This window comes from Accipiter gentilis, chromosome 14, assembly GCF_929443795.1.
Source record: "Accipiter gentilis chromosome 14, bAccGen1.1, whole genome shotgun sequence".
NCBI lineage: Eukaryota > Metazoa > Chordata > Aves > Accipitriformes > Accipitridae > Astur > Astur gentilis.
Window position 1 is genome coordinate 10,166,506 of NC_064893.1, and position 13,771 is coordinate 10,180,276.

General features: G+C 49.4%; 2 protein-coding genes across 2 annotated transcripts in view; one reads left to right on the plus strand and one right to left on the minus strand.

Moving 5' to 3' along the window:
• The window catches only part of ZDHHC3 (zinc finger DHHC-type palmitoyltransferase 3), a 435,152-nt gene that overhangs the window by 37,243 nt on the left and 384,138 nt on the right, over positions 1-13,771 (plus strand). The window lies entirely within an intron of this gene.
• The window catches only part of TGM4 (transglutaminase 4), a 22,758-nt gene continuing 8,987 nt past the window's right edge, over positions 1-13,771 (minus strand). The window contains exons 2-15 of the mRNA XM_049817228.1: positions 12,756-12,920; positions 9,765-9,944; positions 9,515-9,621; positions 9,059-9,188; positions 8,308-8,426; positions 6,779-6,886; positions 6,044-6,218; positions 5,386-5,524; positions 5,026-5,129; positions 3,924-4,175; positions 2,986-3,333; positions 1,438-1,607; positions 810-946; positions 1-325 (exon numbers count right to left, since the gene is read on the minus strand). Of these exons, the coding sequence (XP_049673185.1) occupies positions 184-325; positions 810-946; positions 1,438-1,607; positions 2,986-3,333; positions 3,924-4,175; positions 5,026-5,129; positions 5,386-5,524; positions 6,044-6,218; positions 6,779-6,886; positions 8,308-8,426; positions 9,059-9,188; positions 9,515-9,621; positions 9,765-9,944; positions 12,756-12,771 (2,127 nt within the window). The 5' untranslated portion in view covers positions 12,772-12,920 and the 3' untranslated portion in view covers positions 1-183. The remainder of the gene's footprint in view (positions 326-809; positions 947-1,437; positions 1,608-2,985; positions 3,334-3,923; positions 4,176-5,025; positions 5,130-5,385; positions 5,525-6,043; positions 6,219-6,778; positions 6,887-8,307; positions 8,427-9,058; positions 9,189-9,514; positions 9,622-9,764; positions 9,945-12,755; positions 12,921-13,771) is intronic.

Below are 13,771 nucleotides of genomic sequence, written 5' to 3' on the forward strand. Positions count from 1 at the left end.
TGAGTCACAATTAACTGACAATCAACGCAACTGTGTCCTTTAGGTCAGTTTAATTCCCTTAGCTTAATGGGGTTCTTGCTCTTGAAGAGTACTATCCAGCAATCAAGGCAAGAAATGCCCGAGACACGCAGCAGTGCTACTGTTTACAGCAGGGCACTGTTTACACCCACTGAGGCACCGATCCTATGCAGTGATGGTGATGGTCTTCTCCACAGAGATCCCTTTGACCTCGGTTGAGGTCAGCTTGGCTACTATTTTCTTCTCTCCTAGTCTTGTTGGAGTGCATATTATTTCAGACTTAATGATCCTACCAGGCTTTACATCCCTAAGGAGAAAGAAAAAACAAATAGTCCCAGCCTGAGTTATGGTTCTTATTTGCTGCTTTCGAATCATTTTGCCTAAGGAAATAGCTGCTGCATGTGTTTAGGGTGTGTGTTTCCCTTCTCCCATGACCAACGTTCAGTAAGCAAGGCTTGGCACGGTGGTGGTGGCTGGTGGTCCCAGTGATCCTGGGGACCTTCCCCAGACTTCCCCATACTGCTGAAACACTAAACTGGGCTCTGAAGGAAGCAGCTGTGTTCATGCTGGCCAGGCATGAGCCCCTGTTGTGCCCAAATACCCTGAGCACACCAACCTCTGTGTGGGTCTTTCTGTTGCGTGGAATGCGCCCAAACATGTGGTTTTGAACACAGCTTGCAAAGGGCCCTGTTGCTCCAAATCCCCTAACTGCTTTATCAAGGGAAATAAAAAAAAAAAAGAAAAAAGTGGAGTCCTGCCAGGCTTATTTCATACTGGGCTCATCTCCTTACCCCTCATCAAATGTTGCCATCTTAAATAGGCCCAAGCCCTCCACCAGCAGCTTGCAGTTGTCCAGGGGTATGTTCAGCTTGTTCTTGAAGATGAAGGCACAGGTAAACTCCTTGTTTAGCTTGGCTGTTTCTGGCATCTGGCAGAGGAGGAAAGAGAGAAACAAACCCAAATACCAGGAATCAGAGGGGTAATAAAGATGCTGGAGCTGCTGCAGGTTTGCTCCTCACCACCAGCATGGCAGGGGACAACACCCTCATATCCTTTCCACCCTCCCGTGGCACTGCATGCTCTGCCTTGCCGGCTGGTTTTCCAGCTCTTCTCTCTGGTTTCTCAACACGTTTTTTCCTTCAGGAGGGGGAGCTGTGGGATCGGAAACAGGCTCATACAAACTCTCTCCTCTTCCATCCCCTTAACCTCCAGCAGCCCCTGCCTGCCCATTTTAGACAGGGCAATAAAATCTTCATTTCATGGCTGCTTTCAACCTTCAAATAGCCAAATGAAATGCCAAGGACGGTGCATCCGAGGAGGCAGCTGTTAGGGCGATCCCCCTGGGAATGCTACCACCACCATGGTGTTACAGTGAGCAGGGCTTTAACCCTGGAGGAGCTGGGCTGGCAGCTGCCTCACCTGGACGGTGATGGGGGGATACTCGAAGCTCATCGTCGTCTCCTTGGTGAGTTTGTCATCCGTCCCCTGGACCTCAGCAACGGCAGTGACGTGGACGAGGACTTCGTCTTCCACTGAGGCCACCGTCTTCATGTATGCATCGGCCGCAATTTTCAGAGGGACCTGCATCTCTGCAGGAGAGAAAACACAACTCAGTGCTTCATCACACGCCCAGGAATTGGGTGGCAAAGTCAGGTCTGGTGGCTGGTGTCCTAGGGTGTGGGATGAGATGTATTTGCTGAGACCATCCTGCTTTCGGCTAGACCCAGGGGGCCCGTTGGGGCCGTGTCCCCGTGGGGGAAAGCTCCAGCTGGGTGGGTGGCACCTGGCACGCTCAGCCCACGGGAAGGGTGGCTGAGCCCACACCATCTCCCCACCAAGCTGAGCGCTGGCTCAGGTTTACATCAGCATCTTGGCAGCCCTCGACCCCCCCTGCCCCGGCACTCAGGAGGAGGCAGAGGAGAGTGAGGTTGGGTACATTTAAGCCCGTGTCCCCTAGGGTTTCTCTGAGGCAGTGCTTTCTGTAAAATTAGCAGTTTTCCTTTCACTTCAGATTTTATATTTAATTGCCTGGACAAACTTCCAGCGGCTCGGAAAAGTCCCAGCATCAGCAGTGCTGGAGCCTGAATGTTGCTTTAGCTGCAAGGCTTCGTGGCCTCTGGGAATAAAAAATAAATAAAAAAAAAAAGCCTGTCCTCTCTAAATGTATGTAGCTACCTTGTGTCCTACCCTGCTACATTTTGACAGCCACAGTATATGCGTGAAAACACTCAGCAATCACCAGCAGCAAAGATTTTTTTTTTTTTTTTTGTGAGAGTGACTCACACTTGGAATGAGCAAGTGCTGTTAATTATTCATCACTCATTAGTCTCTTGTTTAGCAAATTTCAGTCACAGAACTGGGGATCAGAAATGCAACCCAGGTCGCTCAAAAATATGCAATGAACAGCAAACAGCTCTTGGGATCAGCCAGGCAGGCAGCCACGAGGTTGAAATTTGCTTGGGTGAAGAATTCAGAAAATAACACTCACCAGCATCACCACCAGCTGATCAACATTAGAGTGGCAAACACAAGAACAAAAAAAGGCTGAAATTTCCAGCCATCTAAATCCTATGAGGGACCTGACCCATACAGATGCACCCAAAGCCTGCCGTGGCATCTTTGATGCTTACTCAGTGAAGATGGGAGGGAGATGCTCCAGCACACCTCGCTCACACTGTGAAAACGTCTGTCTGCCCACACTGATGTATTTCTAACCATCTTGTTGAAGCTGCAGCAGGGACAGGGCTTTCACGTTTTGGTCCCTGCTTCGGTGGCATCCCAGTCTGTAACCGAGACTCCCACACGCAGTAACAAGAGAGCTAGGTAGCAGGCAGGCAATTTCTGGTCTTCATGCTGCACAGAGCTATGGCAGTGACCTACAGCAGAGCTATTGGGAACCAGCTGGAGTGAAACCCCAGACTGCCACAGTAAATACTCCATAGAACACAGTAAGCTCTCCTTGCCTACCAGATTTGCCTTCAAGCTTGACGGTCTCCTTGACATAGCCAAGGCTGGCCTCAACTTTCCCAGTATAGGACTGCAGCTGGCAGGAGCCAGCAAGATTGATGGTCCAGCTCCCAGGAGCAGAGGTCTTCACCATGATAGCCAGTTCAAGGGGACTGCCAGGATACAAAGCTGCTTTATTGGTTATCTCAAGCTGGAGACCAGTCTTGGAGACCTTCTCATGCAGGACCTGAGGCTTAGAGGCCACCTCATCCATGGGCCCAGATGACGAGAAGGATGCACGAGGTGTCATTCCCAAAGGGTGTATGAAGGAGGAAGCTTTCTGCATGGCCCTCCTTTCCTCTTTGGAGCCTGGATGAAGAAAAAAGAGGGGTGATAGCTCTATCTCAGTCTCTTCACTCAGAACCACCTTCCCTTTATTTACGCTTCTGCTGCTGAGCAGAGAGGATGACAGGGCACCTCCAGCCTCTGCTCAGGAGACCTTGGTTTACACTATCACCAGATCTAACTGTAGCATTTTAGACTGGAAGAATTTCCTGAAGGAGACACTTGTAGAGGATGGACGCTCTTAAATTTTACAGCCTAATGCAGAGGGTTTTTTGTTTGTTCCTTTCCAATATGATCTAGGGAATGGAAAGACAAAAGAAGAATGAATAAACGAAGCAACGGTGAGCCTGACCACTAGTCTGGCCGCTCAGCCTGTTTCTTTCACTGCCTGCAAGCTTGCTCACACCTGTCCCTAAAGAGCAGCCTATGGGTGTCACTGTGGGCATGAAGATGCCCAGGTGCAGCACTGCCTCCCCAGCTCTCCAGGCCTCACACAGGATTTGCCACTGCAGCTACTCCTGCGGTTTTCTCCTGGAGAAAACACGCGTTGTGGCGTGACCTACATGGCCAGGGGTCTCCTCTTTGGTACGACTTTAGAGGATAGGGGCAGTCACCTTCAGGGAACTTGTACTGCGCAGTGATGTCTTCCCGCTTGTCCTGCCCCACGGCTTTTGTGCTTATGTTCATGCCGATGCCTTGGGTCTCCGTGCTAATCCTGGTGTACTTATCCTTGCCATTCACCTTCTTTACGACCCAGTAGACTTTGTCAGCATTCACTTCCGCATACACAAACTTGCTGTCGAAGGGCAAATACACATCCCCTTCTCGGATAGCCTTCAGTGGGCATGGACCACACTGGAAAATACCTAGAAAGCGCATTCAACACCATTTGCTTTTTCAAGTATGAGCAGACCCTCCAATTTTTGTTCCACCCTTGGACCCACCCAAGCAGGAATCTGTGGCCATGGTAGTTGACTTTTAGTAGTAAATATTCCTCCAACTCAGTGATGAACTCCAAAAGCCCCCACTTATCCCACAGCTGTTTGGGCTTTTTTATAGATGACCAAGGTCTGGTAAGAGCTTTTATGTGTTTTCCCTCACTTAAATAATTTTAAGGTTTGGAAATCGTGGCTCGGTAAATGGAGTCAACCAAGTCCAGCCACCTGTGTTTGATCTCCTTGCAATACCCCACTTTCTGCACAGCCTTGAGGATTAATGTTTTCTTTCCCGCCTCTGAATTCCCTGCGTCTGTGCAGGGAGGGTAGTCACCAATTTTGACATTCACTCCTCTCATTTACCAATGAACAGACTCATGACTTCCTGAGGAAAGCTCTACAGAAAGCATCTTTACTGGGGAAAGCTGTGGCACTTCTTGCTACAGACTGCTTTGAGTGCTCAACTTCACCAAAGAAATCAGAGGATGGTAGAAAGAGAAATTAGCTCTGATTTCCAGCTGTGCACTCTAACCTCTGCAATGACATTCATGTCCCCACAGTGTCTTACAGGGTTGGTTTTCTGCCTGCCAGGAAACACCATTCCTCCTATCCTGGGCTAAGACTGCAGGACTGAGATCTCTGGCTTTAGGATGTCACTGCCCAAGTGTGTGAAGCTGTGCATGGGGAGTATGTGCTTTGCTGACTGGGGAGCGTGGTTTTCCTATGAAATGTCCCTGCCTCCCTCGGCAGTTGCAGAAGAGCCTTTCTAGGCAAATCCTACCTTGACTTTGTTCCTGAGGGGTTGAATCGATTGCCTGCCAGCCATCAAACCCCTCTGGCAGGTCTTTCCGCTTCATCCAGACATCGTTCCACACATGGAAGTTCCTGCATGCATTTGGGTTGAAAGAAAAGGAGTGAGCTGTTACAGCCAGAACAGTCGCGATCTCCTCCCTTAATCCTTAAGTAAGGGCAGGTTTAATGGGGATTTGCATGTAACCCTGTGAAACCCCAGGCTTTCTCTCTCTCCCGGGCAGCAAACCCAAAGCAGTAGGGAAATTCTCAAAGGAATTGCTGGGACTGGGAAACGTGGTGCTGTGGGGTGGCACGGGGGTTAGGAAGTGTTAGCCGCCTTTGGCAATACCAGATGGAGTCAAAGGACATCCTGTTCAGCTTTTCTCCAAATTCATTCAGGTAAATGTCAACTCTCAGGTTCTCCTCCGTATCATGTGCCGAGTTGAAGTTACTCACGCAGCGGGATGGGATCCCCAAGCAGCGCATGACTGTGGCACACACAGACAAAACACAGGGTCACAAAATCACTCAGGTTGGTAGGTGCCTCTGGGGATCATGTCATCCAACCCCTCTGCCCACCCAGGGTCCTCTACAGCAGGTGCCCAAAACTGTGTCCAGACAGCTTTTGATTATCTCCAAGGAGGGAGACTCCACAACCTCTCTGAGCAACCTGTGCCAGTGCTCTGTCACCCTCACAGTGAAAAAAGCTTTTTTCCCCAATGTTCAGACAGAACCTCTCATGTTTCAGGTTGTGCCCATCACCTCTGGTCCTGTCACTAGGCATCACTGAGAAGAGCCTGGCTCTGTTGCCCCACTCCTTCCCGTCAGGTATTTTACACATGGGTAAGACCCTCTGAGCCTTCACTTCTCCAGGCTGAGCAGTCCTGGCTCCCTTAGCCTCTCCTTCAATGACAGACCCTGCCACCTACAGCACTCAGAGGCACGGTAATTTGGCTTACTAGCACAGTAATTAGGATATCAGAGAAGGGAGATAGTTCAGTGTTTACCTGTAGTGAGGACTCCTGCGAAGACCCAACATTGACCGTAACAGACCGGCTTCTTCGTTTTGTAATACTGCTGCAAAATTGCGACACTACCGATCCAATCCATAGGGGAGGTCCCGCTGTTGTAATTCCCTGACCAGTTCCCAAGCAGGACACCACTGTCATCATTGCTATTAACCTGTGGCCACAAACACATGTAAAGGAGAAAAGTATGGGGATGAGGCTGAATGAGGCTTAAACCCCGGGGTCTCTGCCCACCCTGTGGCTCCCCAGGTGCTCCACAGCCCTATGGCACCCAGCAAGGCTGCTGGTGCTGGCTGGGGACCCTCCTGCATGGAAACCCTCCACCTGGATATCTAGAGGGAGGTGGCACTGCTGCTTGGGACAGCCAAAATGTACTCTGCATCTTGTATTTTAAACCCCATGGCTCCAAGGAGGGTCCCACCACAGAGAGCAGTTGGCCCCCAAAACACAAGCCTTGTGCTGGCACTGCCAGTGCAGCTGTTGGGGAAGGACAACCACCAGGAAAGCAGCAAGCTCTGGAGATGGGGAGATGCTGTATTTTGCTAGCTTCTTCCCTCCACCCAAAAATGCCTCTGGCTCTTTCCTTGTGGTTTCCCAAAGAAACGCATTTCAGATGCATCCTGAAATGGTGTTCAAGGCCCCAGGGAAAGAAGAGCAAGTAAGAAGGAGGAAGGAAAGCTGGAGGGACAAAGCACTTGCATGAGAGAGCCGTACCAAAGCAGACATGGCTCTGGACACAAACACAGGATCCTTTCTATTGCTCAGCTTGGGTTTGCTTTTGTCCAGCAGATACATGCAGGTGTCCAAGATGAGTTCCTCAAACTGTTTAGGAGAGAAAGTGGAGACATTTTTATACACCGCTCTAAACCAGAATTTGCTCAGTCACTACAAAGTCTGTCTAAGTACTTGGAGGAAACTGTCTGACTAGTCCTAACTTCTAAAATTCCTTTATGATATTGAATTTTCAAGCCTACAGGGCTTCACAAAGCTGTCCTCTCCAAGGAAGGTCTTAAATGAAACCCCACCTTGGAAGACAAAAGCCCATCTCACATGTCTTGCAAAGACAGCTGGAACCTGACCCAGCAAACTTTACTTCTGTGAGTAGACCTAAGTCACTGATGTCATCTCCCTGCAACTCTGCAAATTACTCACAAGAGTAATGAAAATTTAAGTGCAGTACAGATACTCAGTCTATTGACAGAGGTACAAAATGAACCCTGGGGAAAAAATAAAAAGGTACATAAATGCAGATTATTACAGCAAAAGATTCCTAATTAGCAATTTCTGATAAAGGTCCCTGAGGTCCAATTCACAGAGATGTCAAACATCCAATCCAACGAAGCTTGGCAGAATATCAATATCAATTCTTATTGCTTAACAGCAGAATAAATATTAGGATAGGAACAGCCCTATGGGAAATTGGGCCCCTTTGTGGAAAAGGCATCAGCGCAAGCACTTTTGCTGGGCTAGCTGTATCCTGCAGCTTGAAATCACAGACTTATAAAACAAAAAGAAAAAAAAAACAGATTCCAACATTTTTTGGTGGGGAAGTCTGTCTGGATAGGGTGCAGGATTCTCTGTTTGGGTGCCTGTGTGCTTTCTACAGGGTGCAAATAAACCTGTTCTGGCATCCACCTCTTACCTCTAGGCCAAGCCAGTTTGTCATTCCACTCCACTGGAGTTATCTCACAGGCAGCGTGGAGGAACACCCTTCCTGAGAGGACGGGCTGATGGTGTCCTGCACCCAACAGTTCACCTCACAGTCGGTGAAGGCACCACTTGAACAATGACAACCTCTGCCAGTGCTTTTCCCCTATTTTTTCCCAATCACGATGCAACAGGTAAATAATCAGAATATTTTTCCTCCCCGTCAGGCCTCTCCACGGCTCACGAGCTGGTTACCAACAGCTACTGTGTTGCGTGAGAGTAGGGAGGACTCCTTCTCGGAATTTTTTCAACCAGAAATGCTCTGTCCACAGTTTCCACGTTGTTTGCCAGGGGTCTCGTGATCTGACTATAAATGTGCCATTAAACACCGTTCTCCAGCTGTGGCTGGGGAAAACGCTTAAGCATGCAGATTACTCTGAGCAGGTGAACCCTCCCAGTGAAGCTGGCAGGATTATTCAAGTGCTTTGAGCTACTCATGGGCTTAAACAGTTTATAGGTCTGATTCATTGAAATGAATGCCTAAGGGAGAAAGAGCGAATAAGGGTAATAACACCAACATGACAGCTGCGTTTTACCTGCCCAAAATTCCAGGGTCTACTGTGTATGCTGTATGCAGACCCAACATAGATGCAGCCTGTATCGTTGAGCACATACTCCTTTCTCTGCGCTTCATCGGCCAGGAAGACGACATCGCCTGGAGCAAAAAAACCTCATGTTAGTTGGTTTGCACACACACTATACCAAATTTTCCTTGGAAAGCTAAGCTGGGGGAGCTGATACTCTGTAACAATTACACCAAATGACCACTGTGCAGCACTCACTTTTCTCCTATAGTGGGAGAATTTTCTATAAGACTACTCTTTATTTTACCCCTGAAGGACTATTGCTATATGACCATTTTTTCATTTTAGCAAAACACTTCTTTCTGAAAAAAATACTTTAGTAGACTAGGCAGACAGCAGAGAGAACTGGGGGACTGATGCCAACCAACAACGAACCTTTTCTTGTCTAGGTATTTTTTTATCTGGATTTTAAGCCAACTTGGTCCTCTCAGTCAACCTTTGTGCTGGCCCAGGGAAACAGAGGGGTGACACAGGTGCAAACAGAGGTGGCAGAGAGATGTCCCTTAACCCAGCACTGGGGACTCCCCAGCAAGGAGCTGGCTCATTGCTATTGCCCAGGTTTCTGCTGGCTCCGTGAGGATGCTGCTTGCGGTGTTTTATGGAGAAAAAGCAATGTATGTGGGAGGAAAAACGAGAGGAGAAGCTTCCCCAGGGATAATTCTTGGCAGCAGTAATTATGACCCTCGGTTGCAGGACCACTCACCTTCGCACCAAGGGTTGAACAAAAGGTAGACAGCATCGTTTTCAGGCTTGTAAATGTTAGTCCCAGTCTTCACGTTCAGGGTGTATTTTCCCACCGGGGCGCTGGGTGAGCTGGTGACAGACAGCAGGCACTAGGGACGTGACAAGGAGAGACGGCATGACGGACCCTCCACAGGCACGGCACAGGCACGGCACAAGCACAGCACCGCAGGACCAGCATGAGTGCCAAAGCTGGTGGCCACGGGGGTCCGCGCAGGGAGAGAGGGGAAGGCAGCAGTATGGGGCTCATTCTGCATGCATGGTGGGGGAGCAATGAATTAAATAGGGCAAGGCTGCTGCCCACCTAAAATTATAGGGCTAAGGGAAAGTAGGTCAGGGGTATGAGGATTTGCTCTGTAGCTCCCGATGGGCTTGGCATTGCTGCCCTCCATGCAGGAATGCTGCCCAGCAGCTCTACCTCTTTGCCTCTGTTCTTGACGATGGAGATTTGCCACCCACTGACATCCTTCTCATGCCTCGGGTTCAGTGACATCAGGGTCCCCCTGACTTTCATTGGCTTTTCGCCTGGAAACAAACCCAACACAAGATGTGGGAGGGTCACACAGATCTGCACCAACTGCGCGGTGCCTGGCAGCAGGAACAGGCAGCCGGAGGCTGCTGGGGCTCTCCCACTTTGCCTGACGGCCACAGAGCGGGGACCTGCTTACCGATGCTGAAATGAAGCACCAGCTTGTCAGCATACTTCAGCTCCCTGTTGAAGCTGAGCTGGAGCTGAAAGGCCTGCCCGCGCCGCACCACCAGGTTCTTGATGTTGTATGCATCCGTGTGGTGCAGGCCGGAGTTCTGGCTCTTGAGAAAGTCAATCTCAGTGACCTTCAGATCGGTCCCTGGAAAGCCGTTAGCAGAAAGGGAGAAAGAAAAAAAAAAGGGGGGAGATCGATGGTAAATTGCTCAGCAAAGACGGTTTTCTTCTTCTTAATGGAGCCCTGTGAGTCATCAAAACATCTCAGTGTCCAGTGTTCTAGCACAAGGAATCACATTGAGGACCACCACAACTAATGGATGGTAAAACAGTTCATATATATAAATAAAATAAAATATAGTATAGTATCATATTATGTAATATAATAATATATACTAACATACAATAATACATTAAAATATATAAAATATAATATGTGTAATATATATACTATATAATACACAGCATCACTGCATCAGGCTTTGGGAGGCTGCCCAGGTATGACAGGGAAAGCCGGAGCATGCCAGAACATGGCTGAGCTGTATCTGGAAGTGTCTAACCTGCCTTGTATCAGCCAACTGTGCTAACTTGACTATCAACAAGAGCCATCCCTAACATCAAAGGGGTTGAAATCTGCTGAGATCATCAGCATCATGAGAGACGTCACAGGCAGGGCCGGATCCCAGGCAGGCTGGCATGCTTCTCACTGTGACCTGCACCCGGCAGCAACTGCAGCCTTGAGTAAAGTGAACGGACAGTCCATGGATCCCCACCAGATGACCACCTCCCTGTATTTCTTCTTACTAACTATGTAAAACATATTTATCTTAATTACATATCAGTGGTATAGCAAATAGACTTGAAATTGACCATCACCTTTCATTAACTGATTTTATTTTCAAGTGCTTTTTGTTTGCTTGCTCCTTGCCAGATGCCAATCTCAGGCTGATGTTTTGCACAACAGAGGGGGGAAGGTGTGTGTATATAAGTTAAAAAAAAATCAGATGAAGTTGCTTAACCCTCTTGAGGAGGAAGGGGAAATGGGTCTTCCCCAGCATAAACAAATCTCCAGTCACCAAAGCTGGTCAACCTTGTTCCTTATGGAAACCCTGGTGCTGGGCTGAGAAGCTACCAGAAAACAGACCTGGTGATGGGAGAGGGCTAGGGAGGGATGTGGGAACTGAACGCATAGGATGGCTGTAGGAAAGGGCCCTGGGGAATCCATCCTCCCAGCATTTCCGAACTTAGGGACTGCATTACCAACCCCTGTTTCTGAACATCATCTGGAATATGCCCTGACAGTGCAGAGCATAGGGCCAAAGACCTGTCCCCACACAGCGCTGCCCATCAATCGCGCTGCACTTGTTCCTGTGCAAACACACCTGTGATTCCCCGCAATCGGGCTGGTGCGGTGTCCCGTGCCAAGAAATGCCGTGGAGCGAGGTAGGGGTGCGGCCATCACCGCATCCGAGGGGGCTTGGCCGCAGCCCGCCCTTCCCGGGCAGCCCCTGCATGCCACTTTCGGCTTCCTGCTCTGCTTCCTGCCTGCGGCACAGGGCTGGGCTGCCTGCAGGTAACCGCTTTGCCAGCATGGAAATTAATGATTTATAGCAGAGCTGAGCATGCCAAGAATGCACCTGCTTATGGGATGGAGGCTCAAGCTGCAAGAGGCAGCCCTGGCTGCGCTCGCTCCCGGGGCTGGCCAGACTCCGAACTCTGTCAGATTTTTTTTTCTTTCTCCTTTTTTTAGAAGAAACGTCGAGGCAGAATTTTTATTTTTATCTCCTAGTTCCATGATTTATCACTTATAGGGCTCCTTCCTACACTAACCTACTGGCCCCATTGCATTGCTACCTGCCTGGGGAGAGGCTCAGAGCTTCGAGAGCACAGCGATCACCCAGAACAAAAATGGGGACATGAAGGCTTTCCACTAGTAAGGATCTAGGGCCTTTTTTCCAAGAGGATGAGGTGATGGGGTTTAAAAAGTATATAAATATGGAGCAGAGTGTTTATAGCATGCCTGGCATCAGCGGGAATAAGGGCTGCTCAGAAGGAAAGCAGGGAAGTAGGATGAAAACTGTAGTTTTGGAAGAGAGAGCAGAATTTGGACATCTGCATTTACTCCCCATCCTTGCCCAACCTCCAGGCACACACTCCCTCACATCCCAGAGACGTGAGATCACATCCCAAAGCTGCTGCTGCCCAAGACCTCCTGGAAAACTTCAGCTCATCCATACTCAGAGTACAGAGGTGTGAAATGGAGGGGCTCGGAGTGGTGTCAGGACGTCCTTCCCCTCCCAACGGCTGTGGAGACCTGCTCCTGGCTCTGTGGCAGGCAGCACCCAGCCCGCACACCCCGCTGCTCAGCTACACCCCAAAGCCCAGGGGTTTGGGGCATCCTGGGGTTGGGCTGGCCCCAAGAGCACAGCCAGCAGTGGTGGTTCAGCAGTGGCTACAGGAGCGACTCGGGCACCTTTCTGGGTAGGTGCAGGATCTTCTGACAATAAAGCAGGCAGGACGGCCATGGGATGGACCTCATGTCCAAATAAATCCCCTTTTCAATTATTTTGAAACCTCTGTCAGATGGCATCAGCCATCAATAAAGAGCAATAATCTACATGATCAAGTAGCCTGAAAGAAAGAAATTCCTTTCACCTTGACACGGAACAAGTTTAGAAAAGCCGCATTTCTTTCCCATTATCACCAATAGAGCCCAATGTCTAAAGGTTGATGAAAAGTGAGTTGCATTTTTCAGCTGGTCCATCAAAATCAGAATTTGCGTAGCCAAAGCAAACCTATCCCCCATGAGCCACAGTGGCACTGAAAGACCTTTCCCCAAGGTGTGACCCACAGCAGTCAGAGGGGTGAGGAAACCCCCCACCTCTGCTGGAGCTGTAGGACACCTGCCAAACTGCACATCCAATATAGGCTATCATATTGAGCATTAAAAACTCACCAGCGTTACCACTCATGGTTCTTGTCAGTGTTTCAACCCGAGATGCCTGCAATGCCAGCAGCTTCTAAGCTCCTGAATAGCCTTTGCCACTTCCTTCTGAATGTGGAGAAGGAAGATGGGCTTGCCTTTTTATCAGTGTCTTGCTCTGAGGTGTCACCAGGTCCACTGCCAAGGGGAGGTGTTTAGAGAAGGGAAGTTCCCATGGAAAAAAAAAAAAAAAAAAAAGACTACAACTCCCTCTGCACATAGTCAGACCCTGAAAAACAGCGAAACTTAAATCCCGACTTACGTAGAAGGTGGATTTGCACAATCAGATGACAAGTGGACAGACCCTTCACTGACAAACAGTAAAATCATGGACTAGATGAGTAACAAGAATGCACCTATGTCCTAATGGGACTGCAACTCGAGGGCTAACTTTACAAGGCAACCCACAAACACTGAATTCTTAGGAAAACAGAGTTTCCCATTAGGACCAGGCTAACTTTCTTTGAAGTTAATGAGATTTTTGTCATCGTGTTTGGGACAGAAGCACTTTAAGCTGTGGGCTAAAATCCAGCGTTTACACATGTGGGTTAGAAAACCCAAGGAATCTGGCACTGGCCCCCTCTCCACAGGGCCAGGTGGATGCCAGGGGAGGTAGTCCAGTGGGAGCACCAAGTGGGAAAGAGGAGAAACAGGCCATGTCCAGGAGGAGCAAGAAATGAGGTGGATCAGGAGCTGTTTGCTGGCTGCTCTTTGCCGACAGCTGTACCAGAGATCTCTGCCTGGGAGGTGGCTGGACCCCACGTGCCCCACTGCCATCCCAGTCCTCAGGGTGACCAAAGATGGAGAGATGACTCTGTCCCACAGAGGGGAGAGCTGGTGGCACACAGGCCAACAGCGACCTGGGCACAGTGACCAGAAAGAGATACAAACATGTCCCCAGATACCCAAGAGTGAAGAGGCGGCTCAGCCATGGGAGCAGCCTCAGCCCCCCAATGTCTCCCTTCATGGCAGCAGCCCAGGGTCCTGCA